This window comes from Aythya fuligula, chromosome 16 (genome assembly GCF_009819795.1).
Source record: "Aythya fuligula isolate bAytFul2 chromosome 16, bAytFul2.pri, whole genome shotgun sequence".
NCBI classification, from domain to species: domain Eukaryota; kingdom Metazoa; phylum Chordata; class Aves; order Anseriformes; family Anatidae; genus Aythya; species Aythya fuligula.
Window position 1 is genome coordinate 3,442,825 of NC_045574.1, and position 21,457 is coordinate 3,464,281.

The 21,457-nt window shown below is 57.7% G+C and overlaps 1 protein-coding gene across 2 annotated transcripts in view; it reads right to left on the reverse strand.

Annotated features, from left to right (window-relative positions):
* Window positions 1–11: 11 nt before the first annotated feature.
* Window positions 12–21,457, reverse strand: part of ACSS2 (acyl-CoA synthetase short chain family member 2) — a 31,142-nt gene continuing 9,696 nt past the window's right edge. The window contains exons 3-19 of one of the 2 annotated variants that reach the window (XM_032198634.1): window positions 15,804–15,895; window positions 14,994–15,097; window positions 14,635–14,707; window positions 13,764–13,839; window positions 11,654–11,768; window positions 10,074–10,112; window positions 7,425–7,562; window positions 7,115–7,285; window positions 6,114–6,247; window positions 5,501–5,633; window positions 5,055–5,111; window positions 4,853–4,933; window positions 4,066–4,174; window positions 3,854–3,922; window positions 2,946–3,122; window positions 1,924–1,998; window positions 12–1,758 (exon numbers count right to left, since the gene is read on the reverse strand). In XM_032198634.1, coding sequence (XP_032054525.1) covers window positions 1,631–1,758; window positions 1,924–1,998; window positions 2,946–3,122; window positions 3,854–3,922; window positions 4,066–4,174; window positions 4,853–4,933; window positions 5,055–5,111; window positions 5,501–5,633; window positions 6,114–6,247; window positions 7,115–7,285; window positions 7,425–7,562; window positions 10,074–10,112; window positions 11,654–11,768; window positions 13,764–13,839; window positions 14,635–14,707; window positions 14,994–15,097; window positions 15,804–15,895 — 1,771 coding nt within the window. In that variant the 3' untranslated portion in view covers window positions 12–1,630. The remainder of the gene's footprint in view (window positions 1,759–1,923; window positions 1,999–2,945; window positions 3,123–3,853; window positions 3,923–4,065; window positions 4,175–4,852; window positions 4,934–5,054; window positions 5,112–5,500; window positions 5,634–6,113; window positions 6,248–7,114; window positions 7,286–7,424; window positions 7,563–10,073; window positions 10,113–11,653; window positions 11,769–13,763; window positions 13,840–14,634; window positions 14,708–14,993; window positions 15,098–15,803; window positions 15,896–21,457) is intronic. The other variant, XM_032198635.1, reaches the window with a different exon arrangement.

Genomic DNA, 21,457 nt, shown 5'->3' on the forward strand with positions numbered 1-21,457 from the left:
CCGCTTCCATGTTGTTTCCTTGCATTTTATTCCATTTTGCATAGAATTCTAGCTGTCTCCAGCCAAAATTACATAGCAGACCCACAGTAACATAGGAGGAGAGCAGATGTAGGAATCCTTGTCAGAGAGGTGGCACAGAGCAGTGGGTGGCACATGGGACACACGACTGACATTACAGATCACAGACAAGTAGCATGCCGGTGTGAGCAGCAGGTAAGAAACGAGGCTTGGACAACAGCCCCCAGGGCACCTGCACCAACCCTGAGCCCCGGCAGAGTCCCTGCCTCCTTTCCAGCCCCACCAAAAGTCAGCTCAGGTTACAGGCAGAGGCTGTAGGGTGGCGATTGCTGAACACCTGCTGCAGCAAGATTTAAAGCCCATTTCTCCTTTGGTTTGAGTGTAGGAATTCCAACAGCTCACGTCTGATCTCATTACACACAGCACAGGGAAGCAGCTCCCGGCACAGCCCAGGGCTGGAGGGCAGTGTGAGCGATGGGAAGAGGAAACGTTGGCTGTGGCAGTACCTGGTGCTGCTCAGACTCGGAAGCTGGAGGTGTTTTTTCTCATCATCATAAAGCACAAAGTGGCTTTAAACTTCTTTTTTCCTGATAAGAAGTCACCTAGGCCTAACCCAGCCTCATGTGCTTTGGGTTCCTTGCTGTAGCACAGGTTGTGGTGCATTGTAACCCACAGCTGGTTTGCTCGCAGTGGGAGAGGTGCCTGTGGCCAGCTTTGTGCCCCTGCTCGCTTTGGTACCAGCAGCTCCCACCCCTGCCCTGGGCTGTGCTGCCCCTGCCAGGCTGAGCCGACCGCTGGTGGCAGCAGCGCTCCAGGGAGCACATCAGGTCAAGCCCCTGGCCTCTGGCTCCCTGTTTCTGCAGCCAGAGCAAAGGAACCTGGGTTGTGAAAAATAAAACCAGCTGCTACCCTGCAGGTAGATGTAGCAGATCTTGGTACAAGTGAACTTTAACAAAATCCACCCAAAAGCACAGAGCTCCCCCCAGCCTTGCCTCACTCCCTTTCAGGCTAGGGGAGCTCCGCTAGCAACCAGCTTGGACAGTGGATACAAGACTAAAACTCTGTTGTAGTTACGATGTGAAAGTGTTTTTAAGTCTTTCCTCAGCTCACAGCAGCCTGAGAAGGAAAGGAAACTTAGTGTGTGGGCAGTGGCAGATGAACCACCCCTGTCTGCCTGCATTAAGTAACTCCAGTACCACTTCCCCTACAACCCCCCAGTTCCTCCCCACTAAGGGGAGGGCACCAGGGCCCCTCAATGACATAAAGTTACTAATTAACACCTCATCTCCCCTCCCAAAAAGAACAAAAATAAAAATAAATCAAGGACAAGGTGACGAAAAACAGAGGAGCACAAGTCCCTGCGTGAACCAGGCCGAAGCTCAGGTGGATGATTCCCACCTGCGACACAACGCGCGTGCTCCTCCAAGGCAGGGCCGTGCCCACGAGGTGCTGCCTCTCTCTCCGGGGCCAGCCTTTCCTGTCTCTAATATTTGTACATTCGATTCACCGGGTGAAGGGTTCTCTCCCAGGGCAGTCAGTGGTTATTTGAGGGACCTGCTCATCAGGATACCGCTGCTGCTACAGCCCTGCTCAGCTGGGACAGCTCCTGCTGCTACAGTTTAGTGTCGCATCTGCTGTTGAAAAGGTGGTTTATGATGCCTGGGTTGGCCAAGGTGGAGATGTCCCCCACGTCTCTGTCATTTTGGGCAATCTTCCTTAATATCCGTCGGGTGATCTTTCCTGTGAGAACAGCCACAAAAGGAGAGCAGGGCTCAGGATCACTTCAGCAGCCCCAGAAGTCAGCGTCCAAACCCACAGCATCCCACTTGCCCTGGGGTTTCTCCCCGTGGGTCTAAGTAGCCTCAGACAAGCAGTTCAGGGACAATTCCCTTCCACTGGCCTTACCTGAACGGGTTTTGGGCAGGCTGGGGGCATACTGGATGTAATCCGGCGTTGCTATCGGTCCAATTTTTTCCCGGACTGGGGAGGAGGAGTGGTGAAGGGAGAGAAAAAAAAATATTTTAATGGTAGGTGCAAGGAGATCCCACACATTCAGGCAGGATGACTGAGCTCAGACACACAGAGCACAGCCCCCAGGGGAGCCCAGGGCTGCTGCACCCCAGCCTCAGAGCTGTGGGAAGGGGCAGCAAGCCCTGCAGCGCCAGCAGGGTGCAGCACGTCTTCCCACAGGCAGCAGCACTCCTGTTTCCATTCCCTCCGTTTTCAAGAGCCCTCTGTCATGGCCTAGCAATCACTGTTACGCTACTGCATTGCTGCAGAGACAAAACTGCCACGGATGCATTTCATGCAGTCCTTTGTGGCAATGTCAGAGCTGCCTCGGGCACACAGCACAAACCACCAGAGCCCCACCCTCAGCAGGAAGTATTTAACTACGGCAGTAAGGGACAGCAGACTGGATTTGAAAGTTCGCATGAGCCCTGTTACCTCGGCCTGCCCTGCTTTGCACACCCAAAGCCGGAGCACGCTGGCCTGAGGACTGCACAAAGCTGATGCTCGAGCACTGCCTGACAGCCTCTGCTCTGCCAGCACCTCCTGGCTGCAGGAGACAGCCTCGCAAACGTGCCCTTTTCCCACCCAAAGTAACCAGGCAGCCCCTGTGCGAGTCCCAGCCCACCAGGGAGAGCCACGGGAGCCTTGCCACCGCTGCAACAGCCCCAGGTTGGCTACCCCGGTCCTCGGCGCGGCCGCCAGCTCCCGAGAGGCAGAGATAGCATCACATGAGCAGCCAAAGGCAGAACTAATTTTAGTCTGTGCCAGCCGTGCTCTCTAATCAGAGGGGGCACCTTGTCACAGTTGTCCGTGCTGCATTCCCCAGGCCACACGCACCCGTAAGCGCCCAAGCCCTCAACCCCTCCGCTGCCTACCCAGCGCTGCTCTCCCCCACCCAGATCTTTGGCTGTCCCTACCTTGTTTTTTCAGCTCGTCTGCCAGGTTCTTGCTGAACTCGTGGCCGTCCTTCAGGGTCACGAAGCAGTAGAGACATTCCCCTTTCAGGGGGTGCGGGTGGCTGACCACCGCAGCCTCAGAGACAGCGGCGTGCCCGAGCAGGGCCGACTCCACCTCCGCGGTGCTCAGCAGGTGGCCTGGAAGCAGAAAAGGCAGCGCTGCACAGAGCTGCGTGGGGCTGGGGGCCTGCAGCCTCCAGCAGCTGGCAGGAAGAGCTCTGCCAGCCCAAAAGGCCCTGGAACTGTAGGTTTGAGAGGTCGGGTTCCAGTTCCTTGAGAAAACAGCTGGAGGAACTGCCTTCTGCAGCGCGGTGGTGGGGCTGCCCCAGAAGGCTGCCAGGAATTGCTCCTGGGGGACAGGCTGCAGAGCAAGGCCCCCTCCCCTCCCCAGCTGTTCTCCCTCCCGTCTTCAGGCTTTTCTTTAACAGGTCTGAATTGTCTCCGGCCACAGGGTTAAACAAAGCACGGGCTGAGAGGGAGCTGGATTTTGGGGAAAAGCTCTGTCTCTGGTGACACAGCATTGTGCAGTTTGATGCAGCTTTGACATTAGCCCTACCTGGAGCTGCAGCTTGGATCAGTGACAGCAAGGCCCTGCCCTGCCTCGCCTCGCTGAGATCCCCTGTGGCCCCACGTGCTCCAACACAGCAGCACAAAACGCTGGTTGAGGACCTCCTCTGAGAGATTACAGAAGGCTCCCTCCCTCCTGGAGGCGTTAATCCGGAGTCACCAAGCCTCAGGCTTGTCTGACTTGGGGACAGGTCTCTGGGCAGGCCCACAGACGCAGAGCTGTCCCCCATAAAAGCAAGGTGGCTCGTTAACTCGCGCCACAAAGCACGCTGGCTCCCACTGAAGACAAGAGTTGTCCTTACCAGAAACATTCAACATGTCATCGATTCGCCCTGTGATCCAGTAATAACCATCCTTATCTCTCCTGCAACCTAAAAATAACCAGAAGTGACAGCGTGAGGAAGCAGTGCCAGTCCTCAGAGCAACCGATAAGGGATCCTGAGGCCAAGCCACTGCAATATTTTAATTGCTGTCCTCGGGCCTCCGCACCCACACGCCGCCCAGGCCACCTTACCATCGCCTGTCACGTAGTACCCAGGGAACTTCTTGAAGTAGGTGGTTTCAAATTGCTGGTGGTTTCCGTACAGCGTGCGCATTATTCCTGGCCAGGGCTGCTTAAATACCTGCAATGAGAAAATGAGAAATGCAAACCGGAGTCAGTGGGAGCAAAAACAACTCTTAACCGAGCCAGCTCTCGGCCTCTGCTGTGGGTCAATGTTTCTGAATCTGATTCAAGCATCAGTGGCCAGCAAGTTCAGTGCCCACACTGCTCCAGGGCTTGTCGAGCTGAACAAAACCCTTCTGCAGCTCCTGGGGACATGGAGGAAACCACCTCACTGAGGAGCTCTTCCAAAGGCCAAGGTAGTGCACACTGCTTTCTACCTCCCCCAGGGATTTTATAAACTATTTATTCTGCAATGGGAGGGAAAATAACCTGATCTCTGCAGTGCTGTGCAGCTACAGAGATGCTGCAGAGGCAGCCCTAAGCGATGACACTCAGCTGCTGCCCTGTGCTGATCTGTTGGGAAAGTCTCTCCACCCTTGGCATAGGGAAAGGAGCTCGGCTGACAACTTGTTCTCTTCCTCCTGCCTTGCCCATGTGTGCAAGTGTTTTCATGGATCATTGAACAGTTCATTCGCAGAACTGCCAGGGAGTTAGGGCAGTAAGGGCAGCTCCTGCCACCCAAAGGGAGCCTTGTCTGGGCCTAGGGCAGGCAGAGAGGTGCTCACGGCACCGGGAACGTCCTGGAGGTGATGGGGGACAGACAAGGGGAGGGCGTGGGACATCAGCCCCTCTTTACCAGGTAGCCTTCTGCTTCTCCTTCCAGCTCTTCCCCCGACTCATTCACGATGGCAGGGACCACGCCGAAGAAGGGGAACGTCTGCCATGGGGACAACAGCGAGGAGACAGGGCGGTGAGCCCAGGCACTGTAACGGGCAGAGTAGAGGGAGTGGGGATCCTGGGGATCCTTCCCTCTCAGGAGGAAGGAGAGAAGTACTCACAGCAGAGCCTGGCTTCATGGGGGTGGCAGCAGGGAGAGACGTCAGCATGTGGCCACCCTGTGAAGGGAGGCAAAAAGGAATGAGTTTAGGTGATGCCAGCCTGTTGGGGAGGATACAACAGGGGATAGGGAGCCCACGTTTGGGCTTAAAGCTTTGGAGATGCTGGAGAAAACAGAGAGAGAGAGGGAGAGAGAGAGCAGGGCTCAGAGCAGACCTTGGCAGAGACCCTTCTGAGGTCTCCCCATGGACTCTGAGGCCCTGAGAGAAGGGGAACCAACACTTGCAGGCTACACCAGCCACTAGGAGCAAGCTCCTGGGCAAGCCAACCAACTAGTCCCCATGGCACCACGGGAACACTATGGCAAACCTGCCCAGACACCCCGCTGCCTGCCAGGAGCAGCAGGGAAAGAGAAGTCCCCGAGACACCCACCCAGGTGGGGACTCACCGTCTCTGTCTGCCAGAACGTGTCCACGATGGGGCACCGCTCTTCTCCCACCACACGGTAGTACCACAGCCAGGCTTCAGGGTTGATGGGCTCCCCGACGGTCCCCAGCACCTTCAGAGACTTCCTGCTGTGCCTGCAGAGAGGAGGGGGCTCGCAGGGGCTCAGCAGGCCACGGAGGGAAGCAGCTGTGAGTCTGTGGCACTGCAGAGCCTGCAGGAATCCCTGGGCCTCCCAAATGGATCTGGGGTTTCAACAGCTCAGCCCTTTCTCTGCCCTCAACTGTGGGGGAAAAGGAGAAACCTCTGTGGTTTTGCTGTCTGCTAGATCCCACTTGGCTCTGCTCCTTCCCTTCCTTGGGCCACCTCCGTGAGCTTTGGGTGGGGAGCAGGGAAAAGCCCAAGTCTAAGCTGATCTGCAGCTCGTGGAGAAAGAGAAGAGCCTGCTCTGAGCATCATGCTGCAGGGAGTGCTGGGGGCAAAGAAACACAGCCTGCAAGGTGCTGGGTTGAAGGCAAAAGGTCTCGGTTTGTTCAGAAAGCGCAGTGGGGAAGCTGCTGCTGGGAGAGGAAGCTACGCCAGAGCCAGGGGCCCCGTGTCCGAGGGGACTGACTCACTTTTTAACGGGCTCCTCCCCGTGCTTCATCAGCAGCCGGATGGCTGTGGGTGCTGTGTAGAACTTGGTCACCTTGTACTTGTCAACAATGCTCCACATGCGCCCGATGTCCGGGTAGGTGGGGACACCTTCAAACTGAGCGAGAGAGGGCAGTGACACAGCTGATCCTCGCTGCTCCCTCCCAGCCGCCTGAGGCACCCTCACAAGCAGAGCCCCTGAGAACGGCTGCAGCCCAGCAGCGTCCTTAGAGGCACGCCAGGGGCACCGGGTGTGAAACCAGTCCAGGACCCCTCGTACTGCTTCCTCAGATGGATTTAGCACCTTCCTGCTGCTGGTGTCCTAGCAATTGTCCCCCAAAGCACCCTACCAGCAAGGGCAGCTGGGGGGCTCTCACAGTGACACGGTCCCACCAGCCCCGATGACACTGCCTGTGTCACATAAAAGGGTGATCGATCCAGACAGAGTGATGGAACCACAACCAGGAGCACCCAGAACCCCACTAAGAAGGATTCTCCCAGCATGACATTTCCCTGTGTGCATTTCCTCACGGGAGTCTTGGACACAGGCCTCTGGTTCCCGATTTGTACGCTGCCAAAGGAGACACAGGCACAGGAATTAACCGCAGGCTGCCAGATCCACCTCAGGTGTCAATAACATCACTCCCTAGCTCCTGGTCCAGCTTTCACATCAGTTTGCAGCAAGCCTGGCAGCCCAGTACACAAGGCTTGTGTTTCTAAGGGAAAGAAGCACGGGAGCATTTGCAGAACTGACCACCCAGAGCCTGGCACTGCCCAGCACCACTGGGAAGGCACCTGCATCATCCTTGGGGACTGCCACCTCTCTGCACAGAGCCCTGTGACGTGGCAGACAGCGCGATGGGGCTTTGGACGAGGGAGAACAGCACGTCCTGGGGCGTTATCACAGAGCAAGGCAGGGATGTGGCTCAGCACCAGCACCTCCAGCCCCCCGCAGTCAGGCACCCAGCGGCTGCCCAGCACTCACGAGCACGCTGGTGGCCCCGTTGGCCAGGGGTCCGTAGGTGAGGTAGGAATGGCCCGTTATCCACCCGATGTCGGCCGTGCACCAGTACACGTCCTCAGGCTGGTAATCGAAGACGTACTTGAAGGAGGTGGCAGCATAAAGCATGTACCCGCCCACGGTGTGCAGCACGCCCTGCGGGGAGAGGGCACAGCACCGTCAGCGAGCTCCAGGGCCCTCGTCCTCCCGGGACGAGCACCGCAGCCAGCACAGCCCCTGCACAGCTCCTCTTCCCCCTGAGGTGTTGCTGTCACTCAGGACAGGCGAGCCGTACCTTGGGTTTCCCCGTGGAGCCGCTGGTGTAGAGGATGAAGAGTTTGTCCTCCGAGTCACACCACTCGGGCTCGCACTCCGTGCTGGCACCGTTCATCAGCTCGTGCCACCACATGTCCGTGCCTGGGTTCCAGGGGGTCTGAGGAAAGCACAGGATTAGGAACAGCCCCTGCCCAAAAAGCAGGGAGGGGACAAGGGGGCTGCAGCCCCGACCTCGTCACCCCTCTTGGCCCACAGGACTCACAGCACGGCCGCTGCCCAGAGCTGCTTGCTGCAAACCGTGCATCGGAGCTGCAGCTCCCACTCCAGCAGCTCCTTTCTCAGCCTGCAGCCAGCAAGGAAAACCTTTACACGGCGTCCGGCTGCGAGCCTTGAAGCAGGTTTTCCAAACCATTGGCAAGACAAACAAACCCCTCTCGGGAGCAGCCAGGAGAGGTGCTGCAGCCCCAGCTGCTCCGTGCTCTCAGGGCACGGGCCCCCTCCTGCCCCTGAGCTGCAGTCCGACAGCAAAGCAGCGAGCCCCAGCACACCACACGCCCCAAGACCAACAGAAACACACCAGGCTCATGCTGTTTGGCCCTGCAGCCCAGAAAACCTGTTACATCCCGGTTTTAAGCTAATTCCCCTGATGAGAGGTGGCTGCTCTGACACCGAAATGCCCAGCGGCAGCTGCCTGAAGGTGCCAGAGCTGCAGTGGGGCTGCCAGCACCCATGGGTGATGGGCAGAGGTCACCCTGAGAGCCGTGCTGGCTGGCTCCATCCCCAGGATGGCACGGTGCAGTGCAAGACCCGAGTCCACCCGACCTTCTCTCCTTTCCCTGGAGGAGCCTGGGGACAGCACGGGCAGTGCTCCTCACCCTGAGGGCAGGTCTCTGCTTCGCACATCTCCGTGAGGCCGGGCACGCTGACCCCAAGCCTCACAGCACCAGGAGGCCAGCTCCCAGCTGGGACATCTCCGGGAAGAGCAAGGGGGTGCGTGGTGTGGGACAGCCCACACACAGCCCCCAGGCTGCCCCCCGAGCAGATGGGGCCGGAGGCTGCCTTCGGTCCGAGAGGCAGAAACGCAACAGGAGGATGTCACCCCAGCAAGGCAGGGTGGAAACATGGGTAAAGGGAACTTCTGGCTGCGGGGGATGCTGTGGCTGAGCAGGCACGGTGGCCTGCTTGTGGCACTTGCCAAGTCAGGTGGATTTCTGGGCGTGAGGTCCCCAGCAGGGAGCTGGATCCCAGCGGCTCCCAGCTGCAGGCTGCACCAAGCGGCCTGAGGGCAGCAAGTGCCAGTGCTGCAAGTCTGGCAGCCCGAAATCCCCTCAGCTGGAGCATCTCTGCGCAGAGAGCAGCCACGGGGTGGCACAGTGACTCTCCGCATCCCCAGAGCTGTGTGCACGCCGTTTGGAGGCGCTGGGCAGCAGCGCTCAGCCTGCGGCTCCTGCGCGTGGTGCAGCAACACCGGCGGCTGCGGCCCTGCGCTGACAGCACCGCAGGGCTGAGGCCTTTTGGAAAGCTCTCGCGGATCCCCACGGCACCCGTTTGGGATTTCTTTACCTGGGAGAGACGTTTCCACACCTCTGGCACATCAGCAAGCTCCCAGCAAGGCGCCACGGCAAACACCCCCAAGCTCAGCTCACGCCAGCCCAGCAGCCTTCTGGCACCCTTCCCCCAAGGCCCCCTCAGCCCCAAATTTCCACCGCCCCACGGAGCGGGGCCGAGCTGCAGCACAGCACACGGCCCCTGGAACCAGCCCTGCCCGACAGCTCCTAAATCAGGGGAGCCAGCAGGACGTGCTGCCTCCCTCTGACCCCGTGAAGCTGTCAGGGTAAGAAGGAGACCCAGAGCCGAGGGACGGAGCAGAGCCGAAGGTGCCTGCAGGCAGAGCTGCCCCACGCGTGTGAGCTGCGCAAAGTGGGCTGCCCTGATCCTAGGTGGGATTTTAGGTAACGGGAGCTCCGTGGAGCCAGGCCAGGAGCCAGAACCCAAGCGGGATGCCTCCTGAGAGAGGTCAGCAAGGCCCTGGGGCAGCTCGTGCTGGGGGCCCCAGCAGGACTGGGGAACACCTGAGCCTCCGACAGCACGTGGTGATGCTGAGCAATAAAATCCCATCCCAGCGTGCAGGCCCGGGCTCTCCAAGTGCTCCAGCAGAGCACCCGTGCTGCCTGGCCCGTGCGTGCTTCATGTGGGGCCCTGAGGCTGCAGCTCCTCAGCTGGAACAAGCAGAGCCCAGGCCAGGGCTGGGGAGCTGCACGCGACTCCTGCCAGCCTTGGGGCGAGGGGAAGCACGTTGCAAGGACTGCTCCTAGAGGAGAAGGGGTGAAACATTGTCCTAGCACCAGCAGCAAACCCGAGGGGTTCTGAATTCACCTTGCCAGCACACTCAGGTGCGTTCAGGTGGCTTTACAGAAGCAGATTTGTTTCTGGCAGCACGGTTGGTGCCGCAGACCCCAGGCTGTGCCACGCGGCCTCACGGGAGCGATGGATGAGGGCGGCAGCGCCCGGTGACCGCAGCCAAGCAGCGAGCGGTGTCTGACAGCTGACATGCACCCGCTGGCAGCACGGTTAGGGGGGCACGTGCGGCCACACGGAGCGGTTAGAAAGGTGGAGGGCTGGAGAGGGGAGGTGCCGAGGGGAGAAAGGCAGCGCTGTGCGTAAATACCTTGGGATGGAGTCTCTGTGGGCTCTCAGCCTTTTTTTCCTGTTAAAAATCCACAAAGAGGGTGTGAAAGATGAGAAGCGGAGGATCCGGACCAGGCTTTGCAGGCAAGGAGTTGGGAAATCGGCCTGGCAGGCTGCAGGGGGCACAGCCCCAGCGCCCGGGCCAGGAGAAGCTCTCTAAGCAGCAGCCTTGCCACTTCCCTCACCTTCCCCAGGTGCCCACCACCTCCAGGCAGGGCACAACAGCACGGGACAGGCACGCAGCCCCCCGACACCATCACACAGGCAATGGAACAGCAAAAATGCACTCAGGGGGAGGGCGATCCTTCATGAAGTGTCTGAACAAGGGCAGCAGCACGACCCAGGGGCTGACAGCCAGCAGCCCGGATCCTGCCTGCGCCCAAGAGGCTGCTCGGGAGCCTCACAGCACCAAAAGCAGCAGCACGGGGCTGGCTGCACCGCAGCTTCCCAGCTGGGGAAACAACAAACGCTGGCCTGCTCCCGTCTTCCCACCCCTCTGCAGCTCCCCTCTCCTAGCAAGAGAAGGGGCAACGCAGGCCAGCGTAACACGGCCGGGCTGGCAAACAGTGAGCAACACCCCAAAGAAGTTAACACAGCTGAACAAGCAAAGTTAAAAGACACCTCATCTGCTGGGCTTCTGCCAGGATGTGCACGGACCTTCCCTTTGGAAGCAGAACCCAAAGCTCAAACGCGTCCCCCAAACACAGCCCAGCTCTGGGCAAGCACCAGCCTGCACGGGCCATATCCCAGCACCTAGGGGTAACTCGATGAGCTGCTGGGAATTAATTACCAAACATTTAGGGGCAGAAGACAATGCCCCGTGGCACGGAGCACACTGTTAGTGCTGGGAGGTGACGGGAGGCTGAAGGCAGCACCCGGCTGCCAGGTGCAGCAGGGCTGAGCCCAGCCCCAGGAGCTCAGCAGGATGCCACGGCTCCTGACACCTTCTCCTCCTTCCGTCCCCTCTCACCACATGTCCCTGGCCCGCATCCTTCCATCTGGGTTCAGTTGCGAGGGAAAGCCCAAGCCCCAACAGCTGACACAGTTCCTGTGCCAGCCACACAGCGACTGCGTTATTCCCAGCTTAGGATTGTTATCTTGGGGCTGGGCTCAGGCCCCAAAACGAAATCTTTTCTCTGCTGTTTCTGCCGTCACAGCTACAGTGCAGGAAGCCCCATTGCTCCTTGCACAAAAGGGGAGATCGATACGGGATTAAAATGAGGGAGTCCTTCACCAGACAGAGGAAAACACCATCTTGTCCTCGTCCTAGCAGCATCCAGCCTGGGGAAGCTGCGCCCTGCTGTGCTTCCAGGGATCCCGCAGGCTGGCAGCTAGGGAAGGTGTTAAAGAAAGCTGCAGGGAAGGGATCTCGGGAAGACAAAGGAACCCTTCGTCATACCGCTCCCAAAGCAACAACAGCAAGCAGGGAGAATGCAGGAACAGGAGTCAGGAGCATCCAGGGGAGCTCTCCAGTGGTTTCACACAGTGATCTGCTGGGCTCTGACTTCCAAAAAACAAGAAGCAACAAGAAGCCCCCGTTCCCAGCCCCCAGGAGCATACCTGAACGTCCTGGCACAGCCTTTTGAGAGGGGGAGACTTGCTGCACGTCCCGTCCGCTGCGATCTCCTCCCTGCCCATGTGCTTCACCACGATGCACTTTTTCAACGGGGAGCCCCTGTCAAGGGAAAGGAGCCATCAGCTCAGGCTGCTCAAGCTAAGCCTGCCCCCAGGGGGTTTTGTGGGCTGCACTGAAGGCAGAGCAGAGGCCCTGAGCTGTGTTTCTTAAGCCACAGCACACACTGCCCTGTGCCCACGCTGTTAGCTTGCCACGAAGGGCTGCTCTGCAGCCTGGCATTGCCCTGGCTGCGAGGAGACCATCCCCAGGCTCCTGATCACCTCCCCTCATCTACGCTGCGAGCAGAGCCATGTAACCGTCAGGCCTCCTGTGAATTGCTGCAGGAGGCGAGCCACAGCAAAAGCAGAGCTCGGAGAATAGGAAAGGGCTGTGCAGAGCTTACCAGGGAGCTATCAGGTAAACCACACGCACGCCACTCCTGCCTGCAGGGGAAGGAGCGGCTCCACAAGCATCTCTCAGTTCTCTGCTGGAGAAGTGCCTGACAAATCCCAAGTTCGCCTGTCTGTGAATCTGAACACGGCCTCCCACAGCACCCAGGGGATGGTAGGTGGCTGCTCCCAGCCCTAAGTGTGATCCATCGGCTAGTTTGGAAGGGAAAACACTTCCAGTGCCAGGTTACACATCAAGGAAAAGAACAGGGCTTTAGATTCTCTGCTAGCCCCCATCAGAAGACAGCTCCTTTCAGTCCTGTCAGGGTACCAACACATCTCTATCAGTTAAATCCTTCAGCTTCAATTCCTAACTTCAGGGTCACTTCTGCTCTACCACGCAATTGCTTCTACAAACACAAACGTAAGAGTTGAAAATGATTTTAAGTAGCCTGAATTTTTAACATTCAGGCTATCTACCCCAAATCTACATGTTCGATCTCATTTACAAAACTACATTTAGTCTCATACAAGCTAGACGTTTTTCTTTCATCATCTCAGGGATCCATGTTGGAGCAGAGGCTCAGTAATAGCTGGTATCTGTCAAGAGCTGGATGCAGATCTGAAACACAAAGCTGAAAACATCCACCCCAAAGTCTTCCTTGTACCTCTGCTGACAAGAACCCTGTGCGTTCATCCCGGCCTGTAATGCACTGAGTACCTATTAGGGAGACTTCCAGCTCCAAACAACATCTAACCGAACTCATTCCTTGGGAAGCTGAATGCAGAAGCACAGATTATGCTTCTGAACGTCAACATTTTTCTACAGATTTGTTGCTTTTATTCTACCTTAGCAAGCCAGGAATACCTTGCCTGCTAAACAGAAGGTTACAAAAAAGTCATTACCAATGCCTCCTCTTGTCAATGAAGGGAGAGCAATCAGAAGAGGAACTTCTGATGTGGAAGTGTAAGGATCTAGGTGTGGTCTCCAGTGTGACAGTGACTGCATCTGTAAGCCTGGCAAAGTCATTTCACCATGTTTCTTTCCCTTTCTGGAAAAGGTGATGATGTCTGCCTGTCTGCGACGTACCAGTATTTCAGCAAAGACCTTTTCTAAAATGGAGCAGCTTAACCACGTACCTGTGCACAGCCAGGCGCTGATCCTGTGCACAGGTTGGTGCATGCCAATTAAAGTGCTGCTTCCTGTTACACAGCCGTTTCCCAGAGTTGAAATAGTTCTGTTTTATTTCACTATTGTTGAAGAAGGGGTTTTGAGGCAAGATTTAAGCCCCGTCTCAGCATGCACCACTGCATTGTGTCAGAGCAGGCACACTGTGTACAGAGGTGTGTTATTCCCTCCCGCTCTACAAGCTGCTGCTACAGCACTGGGAGATCTGCCCCAGGTTGCAGTGATTTGGGATTATACAGTACATCCCCAGCAAGTCCTCCCACCCAACACGTGGGCCTCCAGGTCAGAACGGAGGAGAGCAAAGTTTAAAGATAATATTCTTAAGACAAGGTAGTTGAATTGCACGTTCCTTTTGAAAGGCTCATTGCAGCTTGTGCCAGACCCGCTCCAGTCTGCCAAACTGCAAAAGTTTCTGTTCCCACTTGTGCGGGAGCAGATTCCAATAAATGCCCTTCTCACAAAGGAACCTGAACTTACTTGTCTTTACATTTCTGGAGGGCTTCGTCTGCAATCTGCTTCAAGTTGACCAGCTTGTCTCCTCGATAAAAGGCATCTGTGAAACAGTAAGGAAAACTTGAGAGAGGCTCCTCAGCCAAGGCAGCCTGGGACAGCTAGAAACAGGCAGCCTCATGAGGGCAGAGCAGAACTCATGCACCAGAGGGAGGGAAAGACAAGCAGCTGATGGGAAAGGTTTCCTAATATACCCTTTTGGTCTAGAGAAAAGGATGCCAAGAGAAATGGTGAAATTCCTTCCCTGGGAGAGGTTCAGATTTGACCCAACAAAGCTCTTGGGGATATCCTGGGGGAATAATCCAATGTGGCAAGAGCACAGATTGTAAAGTTTAGTGGGTCCTTTCCATGCTATTAATAGTAACAGCACTGTCTCAGAAAACAGCTGTGGAAGACGCAGTGGGCTTACACGCAAGCACCACCACTCTCCGTAGTCTTTGCTTTACAAGGTTGGGAATTGAGACAGGAATTTCCTTGAAACTGGGAAGGGAGGGAATCCTCATATTTGGATTGCCCCATAAATGATACATCTTGCAAACATCTGGCTTATTTTGGAGAGAAACATGGATGAGAAGCATTTGGAAACATGTTATTATCAGCTGGTGACATCATGCTGTACAGGACCAAGTGGGCGGGCTGCTTAGATGCTCCGCTGTACGTTCAAAGGGGAAAACTGTGCTCAAGCACAGCTACAAGCAGCGCATCCGCCCCGCAGCAGCTCAGCTGAAGCACTGCCTCTTTCTCTCCCAATTCCAAGCACATCTGGCTTTTAAAACACAGACCTTTCAGCCAGCCAACAGAAACGGCTCAGGGTCAGGGGCACTGAGGCACGCTTTACCTGCCGTAATGAGGAGAGAACAACCGCAGTCAAGAATCCGCTCACAAAGAGAGTTCGCTGAGAAACCTGCAAACTGACAGATCAGACGACCAGGTTAACAAGCGGCACAACAGGGATGGCCACAGCTGTGCTGCTCCCCCACCATAAACACCACCCAGCATCGATGGAGAGCACCAGAGGACATGCCACGGTGCAGAAGAGGGCTAGGAAACAGAGCATTAGTTTCATTTCCACCCATCTTCTGGTCAGTGCCCATCTTTTTTTCAGCCCTTCCAGCTTCTCTCCTCACCCTCCTAAAACCAGGGGCTGCTCCCCCCCACAGCCCTGCACCGAGAGCGACGCGCAGGGCTTGCTCCTACCACAACGGAGTGAAGAGCCCCGATCCTGGCACAGGCGAGCATGGCTATCACCAGCTCCAGGATCATCGGCAGGTAGATGGAAACTCTGTCTCCTTTCTTCACACCTGTGGAGGGAAAACGGACACGTCATTCATCCAAATGAACACCTTACTGCAAAGAAGGATCTACACAAGGAAGTCAATGTTTATATACACACAATAAAGCTTCATCTAGAGCTAGAGCTGAGCCAGCCTTGCGTGGAACACCTCAGCTCTCCAGGCCAAAGCAAGCGTCCACAGGCATGAGCTTCCACTGCCGTTTCCCAGCAATGCCCACGCAGCTGTGGCAGACACTTGAAATGAGGAACTTTACGCCAGTGGTGACCAGAAAGAGAGCTCCAGCCTGTCCAGCAACATCAGGCACGTGCATTTTGCCTTTCAAGCCCCACAGCTCTTGTGAGGTGACTGCAGTGAATGCTCCACGTTCTGATCAGATGGGTTCAGTCCCTGGAAGGAGGCAGAAACGCGACCAGTGCCCACTGCTAAGCTGGAAAAGCCCAAGAGCTTTGAGCACAGGTTCTTTCCTAGTACAGCTGACAGGAGCAGCACTGAGGAGCTTTCACGTACAGAACTGCAGATGAACGTGCAAAAATACATTGCAGAGCAAACCTGCATATACCCTCCTCTACAGCTGTGGAAACCAATGGAGAAGCGAAGCACTTTGCACAGAATTACTCAACAGACCAGCAGCCACGCAGAGAACAGGCCCAGTCCCAAAAACCAGCCTGATGCTTTCCCAGTACTCAGCGCTCCTGTTGCTCCAGCCGCCTACCTTGGTCGCGGAGGACATTGGCAAACTGACAGACTTTGTGCAGCAGCTCGCTGTAGGTGATTTTCATGGTATCCCCAGGCTCGTTCCCTTCCCTGGAAAAAGGACACGAGGTGTATTTGTTACTGCACAGGCACTACAACGTAACAGTGACCCTGCAGACTCGGGGTGCTTACCCTTCTGGGCAACCCCGATGTCCTCACCCGCCCTTCCGAGCACAGAGTAACCAAACCCCAGAAATCCAATTCTGGACTGAAGTTCTCCAGTAGCGGGACGATTTAGTCCAAAGTTCCCATCCCCACGTAAATGACTCCAGCTAAACACAATCAAACACCCACAGTGTAAACACGTGGTGCTTTCAGAGAGCACCCAGAGGAAGAAGGGGCTAAGAGAAGCAAAGCCAAGAGTGCGCAGGCTCAGGAGGAAGCTGGGATCTGTGGTGTGGCACCCTGCTCACACACACTTGTGCCTGCAGACTTGTCTGCATGAGACATTGGCCAGTGTTGCCCTGCAGCAGCAGCCAGCCCCTGCATACCTCCTGCCTGATGAGCTGGGAGGGGATGCCAAGGGCTGTCTTATATTCCAAGGTCATGTATTTATACACACGTGTGTTTGTTAAGTGCCAGGCCTGCTCTGCATTATTTTCTCTCTGTGGTCCTCGCTGAATGGTTGGACTTGATCTTACGGGCCTTCTCCTAGCTCAGCCTGTGATTCCCCGAACCAGGAGCTCCTGTAACCACGGTGCCAGCGGGACCTTGGCACCAGGCACCCCAGGGAGAAGGGCCAAGAGCTGCACCCAGAGAGAGAACAGAAATGTCACGTCCCCGGGGAAATGTTCTGTTACCAAAATAAAAAAAAACACCTTGGTTATACACAACACAAGGCTTCAGCCGCTGCAGAGAAGGAAACGAGGTGGCACCCCGACAGATCAAGAGATTAGCAAGGAAAAGTTGACTTCCCACACGGCAGGGGAAGGAGGGAGACACTTCCCCTGGCCTCTCCCCGGGCAGCCAGCACACCGACACGAGTGACCCCTAAAAGAATAGCCGTGGCTCCCGGCTGACGGCTCCCCTTGAGAAGTGTCCCCTCGGCTACGTGCAGGGGACTGAAAGACAACACCAGCGCTGGGGAGCGGCCAGGGCGCACCTCCACGCGGCTCCGTCCTCAGGACCTCAGCCAGGCTCCCCCTAACTCAGGAGCACAAACCTCACACCCCCAGCATCCCAAACAGCCCCGAGCGCACAGGCACGCACCGAGGCGAGGGGAGGAGAGCTGCTCTGGCACGGACACGGGGAAGGGCAACGCTCGCCTTTCTCCCGTAATTCCCCAGGAGCGGCTGCTCTGCGTCAGCACGGAGCCGCGTGCTCTGCTGGGGAGCCCCACAGGCACAGGCCCCACACCTCTGCCCCGTGCAGGGCCTTTCAGGCCTGGGGGCTACACGTGCACGATCCCCTTCGAGAGCTGCTCAGGGATCTGCTGCCTACAAACTCGGCTCGTCCTGGCTGTTCCTGGGGCTTGCGCAGGGCTCTGTGATAGCTCCGCTGATACCCGCGCTGATGTGCGGCACCTCCAACCAGCCGCTCCTGAAAGGGGATTCCCAGCTGGGTCCTTGAGGCAAGTTTGGCCCTTTGTAAGCACAAAGAGGAAAGAAAGGTGAATGCCGAGAGTCATGAGAACGAGCAGCAGCGTTTGGGGCAGTGTTTGTCTCAGGCACGGCCAGCTCAGCCCTGGCCCGAGCAGCTTCCTCCCCTTCCCCTCCCACAACCAAAATCATCGCTCCACCACAGCTCAGCTGCGTGACACGGGGCCGTTCAGCGGGCTGGGCTCCCTCACAGCGGGGCTCCCGGCGGAGAGAGAAACCAGGAAACGACAGGTTTCCTTTCGGATTTTATTACTCGAGGGTCAAAGAGCCGAGAGCTGCTTTCAGAGCTGGGCCGAGCAGCTGTAAGTGAGCCGAGCCAAGGGAAGAGCATCTCCTCCTGTCCCTTCCCCTCACTGCACACAGGGCTCTGGTGCTGGGCTGAGCACCGTGCTGGCCAGGAGCACTGCACACACAGCTCTGCCCCTCGGGGACGAGCCCTGCTCTGAAGAGAGCAGCTCGGGAAGGGGCAGGGAGGCGCTGCTCTGGGTGCAGAGCCCGGGAGGATCAGGGCCAGGCCCGGCAAGGTTTGGCTCCCCACCTCGAGCACTCACTGGCCACGTTTCTCCCGGGGGTTGCGACAGAGCCTGCCCTGCCCTGCCCTCACACCAGGCCTCCCGGGCACCCATTTGCTCCGCGGGATGAGCTGAGGGTGGGATGGGGACGGGGCCAATGGGGACGGCACAGCCCAGGCCACCGCGGGGCACGGCTGCTGGGGTGAGCGGCACCCGGCACCTCCACGCTGCCTTCCCGGGCACAGCACCCGCTGGGACACAACCCCACACACACGTCCTTGTGCACACATCCCACACACCAGGCCCTGCTCCTCTCCAGGACATGAGGAGGGGCGCAGGCCAGGCCCTAACGCCAGCACCCACAGGGCACGGCCAGAGGGACGCGGGGAGGGAGCGCAACTTCTGCAAGGGTTCTCAGAGGGCTTCTCAGAGTCCTCCCCGCGCTTCGTCCTCGTGACGGCAGAACAGCTCCACCAGCACGAGGAGGGGGAAGCATCAGGCTTTGGGATGACGTGTTCAGATCAGGGCAACCCTCCCCTTATGGGGAGCCACGGCCGCGCTTCTGCAGGGGACACCCGCTGCCAGCGCGCCTCCTGGGGACCTCGCCGAGCTCTCAGGAGCAAGCGATTGTTTCGAGCCTCCCTAGGTCTGAAAATAGCTCGCAGTGCCCACAGCTACACTCAGCGGGCTGCAAGAGCACTCCAGGATTGTTCTGCCCGCTTCTCTGGCACAAAAGCCACCGCAATTAAGCATTTCGGATGGGGCACTTCAAGGAGTGCCCACTCGCACGCTGCGAAGTGCTGCGTGCGTCAGAAGGGAGCTTGCGGGCTCCTGGAAGCAAAGCTCAGCGAGCATCTTCCCTCTGGTGCCCAGCAGGTAAAAGCAAAACCATCAGTGCTGAGCATCCCACACAGACTCGCTTGTCCAAAATTAACTGAAAGACAAACAGCACTCAAACAGCACGCAAACATGTCCGGAGTGCTCACCTCTGAGCAGCACAAGTCCCCAGGTTCATCTTTTTTTAAGCACTGCTGCTGAAAACATGACAGAGGCACCGCCGGTGTGTGATGTTGGAGCTAGCAGCCAGCCTGCCTCTGAGAACAGAGCAATTTGCAACCCCCAGACACGCCGCTGGGTGAAACACCCGGCAAAACCCAGTCTAAACCAAACAGGTTTCTTGTCTCCCGCAAACCAAACCCCGCACCTAAGGGATCGCAGTGCCACGAGGTCTCCTGGACCACAGCAGGGACGCAGCTGGGCTCCCAGCACTGCAGAAGCCCCCGTTTTACACACCCTGAGCCACGTGGGTGCTCAGATCCACGTCTGGCATCTGCAGCACAGCAGGTTAAGGCGTTCGGCGCTCCCTCGAGCACCAGGACTGAGTGCAGGATGTTTTTTCTAGCACCACTCTGCCCTAACCACACGGATCCAGCTGGGGTGGGGACTTCTTGGCCTGCTACAGCCCCACGGCCAAGGGAGCACCCGAGCGGGTCAGGGGGAGCTGAGCCAACACTAAGCCAGTGCTCTTTGGTTTCTCTTTCATCAGATTTCTAAGTAACAATTATTTGCATAACCTGTTTGAACGCAGCCCCCTTGTGCAACCCTGACGCAGCGTTTGTGTGGAACAGCGGGAAGCGCAGGTTGCATCAGTGGAAATTATGGTTTTCGAGGTAATTGCTGATGATAATTGTGGTTTGCAGGGGTTATAGCAGCACCAGGAGAAGCTGGCGCACAGGAGAAAGCGATGGAAGCTGGGCAACTGAAGAGTTAGGCGTCCTCAAGATCTGCCAGAACACCTGCAGGTCCGCAGGGTGTCAGTCCAAACTAGGCAGGGGAAGGAGGAAAAAAATAAACTAAAATCATACAAACCACTGCAAACAAAGCGGGGCACAACGCCAGAGCCTACCCAGCCCCTGCAAACACTCCCCCTGAGGGCCAAAGGGGCTGAAGATGGTTTTGTCCCTCCCTTAAGCTTCTGTGACCGTGTTGCTCTCAAACACAAGCACGCACCCAAGCTCACAAGCAGAGGGGTCCCAAATCACCAGGACTGCCAGTCCCTGAGGACAGCGGGGTTTGGGGCATGGCCTGGCTCCAGGTGGAACCCAGCAAGGAGGTGGCAGCAGCAAGGAGGAGTCCCAAGGAGGCAGGAAGAGCTCCTCTCACCTCCCCTTAAGGGCTGCTGGGCAAAGGGGGAGAACCAGGAGGGGGTGGGTGATGCAGAGGAAGTGCTCTGGGGGTGCTCCTGCAGCAACCAGTTGCCTTGGGGACCCCGCAGGTGCTTCCAGAGCAAAGCAAACCACCTCCAGGCCAGCAGGGGTCATTCAGCAAGCAGAGAGGTTGCAGCAGCTCCCAGAGAAGTTCTGCTTAGTGCAGGGGAGAGGCTCTGCATCTCGGCTAGCAGCGAGCACCCTCCAGGAAACAGGGGTTCCAGCTTGGAGGAGGTGGTGGGGGAGCAGAAGACCATTCCCAGCGATGCAGTGCGATGGGAGAACTCGCTCAGAGACCTGCAGAAAGCTTCCTACAGAGCAGACACAGGCAGAGGGTGAAGGTCACTCCAAACCGGAGCACGGTCAGAGCCCCAAACCCCTCCTGAGCGAGGGACCCAGCTGGTGCACGAGGGGACGCAGCCTCCCAGCTCCTCCCCAGAGCAGGGATAGCAGCAGGCCGGAGCTCTCCCTGCACCACCTCACGTGCGAGGGGGCAGCCAGCCAGCCCTCGGCTCCCCCAGCTCTAGAATTAGAGCCGCCGAAATGCCAGGCACAGCTCGGCCAGGCCGAGCCGCCGCCGTCTGGGGAGCGTCTGGGCTCACGTGCACGCCGCGTGGGCAGCCGGGGCTCCGGGACCTTGGAGCTGGCGCTGACACGTGCGGGCTGCGTGCGGCCAGCGGGGCTCTCACCTGCTCGCAGCCTCCCCCGTGCCATCTGGCCCTGGAAGCAGTGTCCTGCGGGAGGATCTGGACGGCCCGGAGGCTTCAAAGAGCCCCCGAGGCTAAAGGAGAGGCGGTTTCTCGCCCCGCACCCAGCCTTGCTCACCCCACGTGGCGCAGGAGGAGCAGAAGCCGTTCAAGTCTCACTGCTTGCAAGAGCAGCCCAGGCTGAAGTGGAGGCCTGGGGAGGCTGTGGGAGCACTGAGAATGAGACAGCTTCGCTGGAAAAAGGAGGATGGATTCGCTGGCACAGGGGTTGTTCAATATGGAAATGCTCCTGAACACACGGCTCCAAGCAGAAGTGTTTCCAGCAGGGCTCTGCACTCCAAGACAAAGCTGTGGAGCTCGAGCAGGTTTGCACAAAGCACTCATGACAACGTTTCCTACGAGCGGGGCAGATCGCCCACCCCAGCCATGCTCACCGCCCCTATCAGCCACCTCGGTGGTGGTGCACGGCAGGAAATTCCCAGCCGAGTTCTGGGAAGGCTGAAGGTTTCTACCAGAGGTTTGCCAGAAAGCTCGGCCTCCGCATTCCCTGCAGCCACACAGCTCCTGTTGCGTCACGGCACGGACCGAG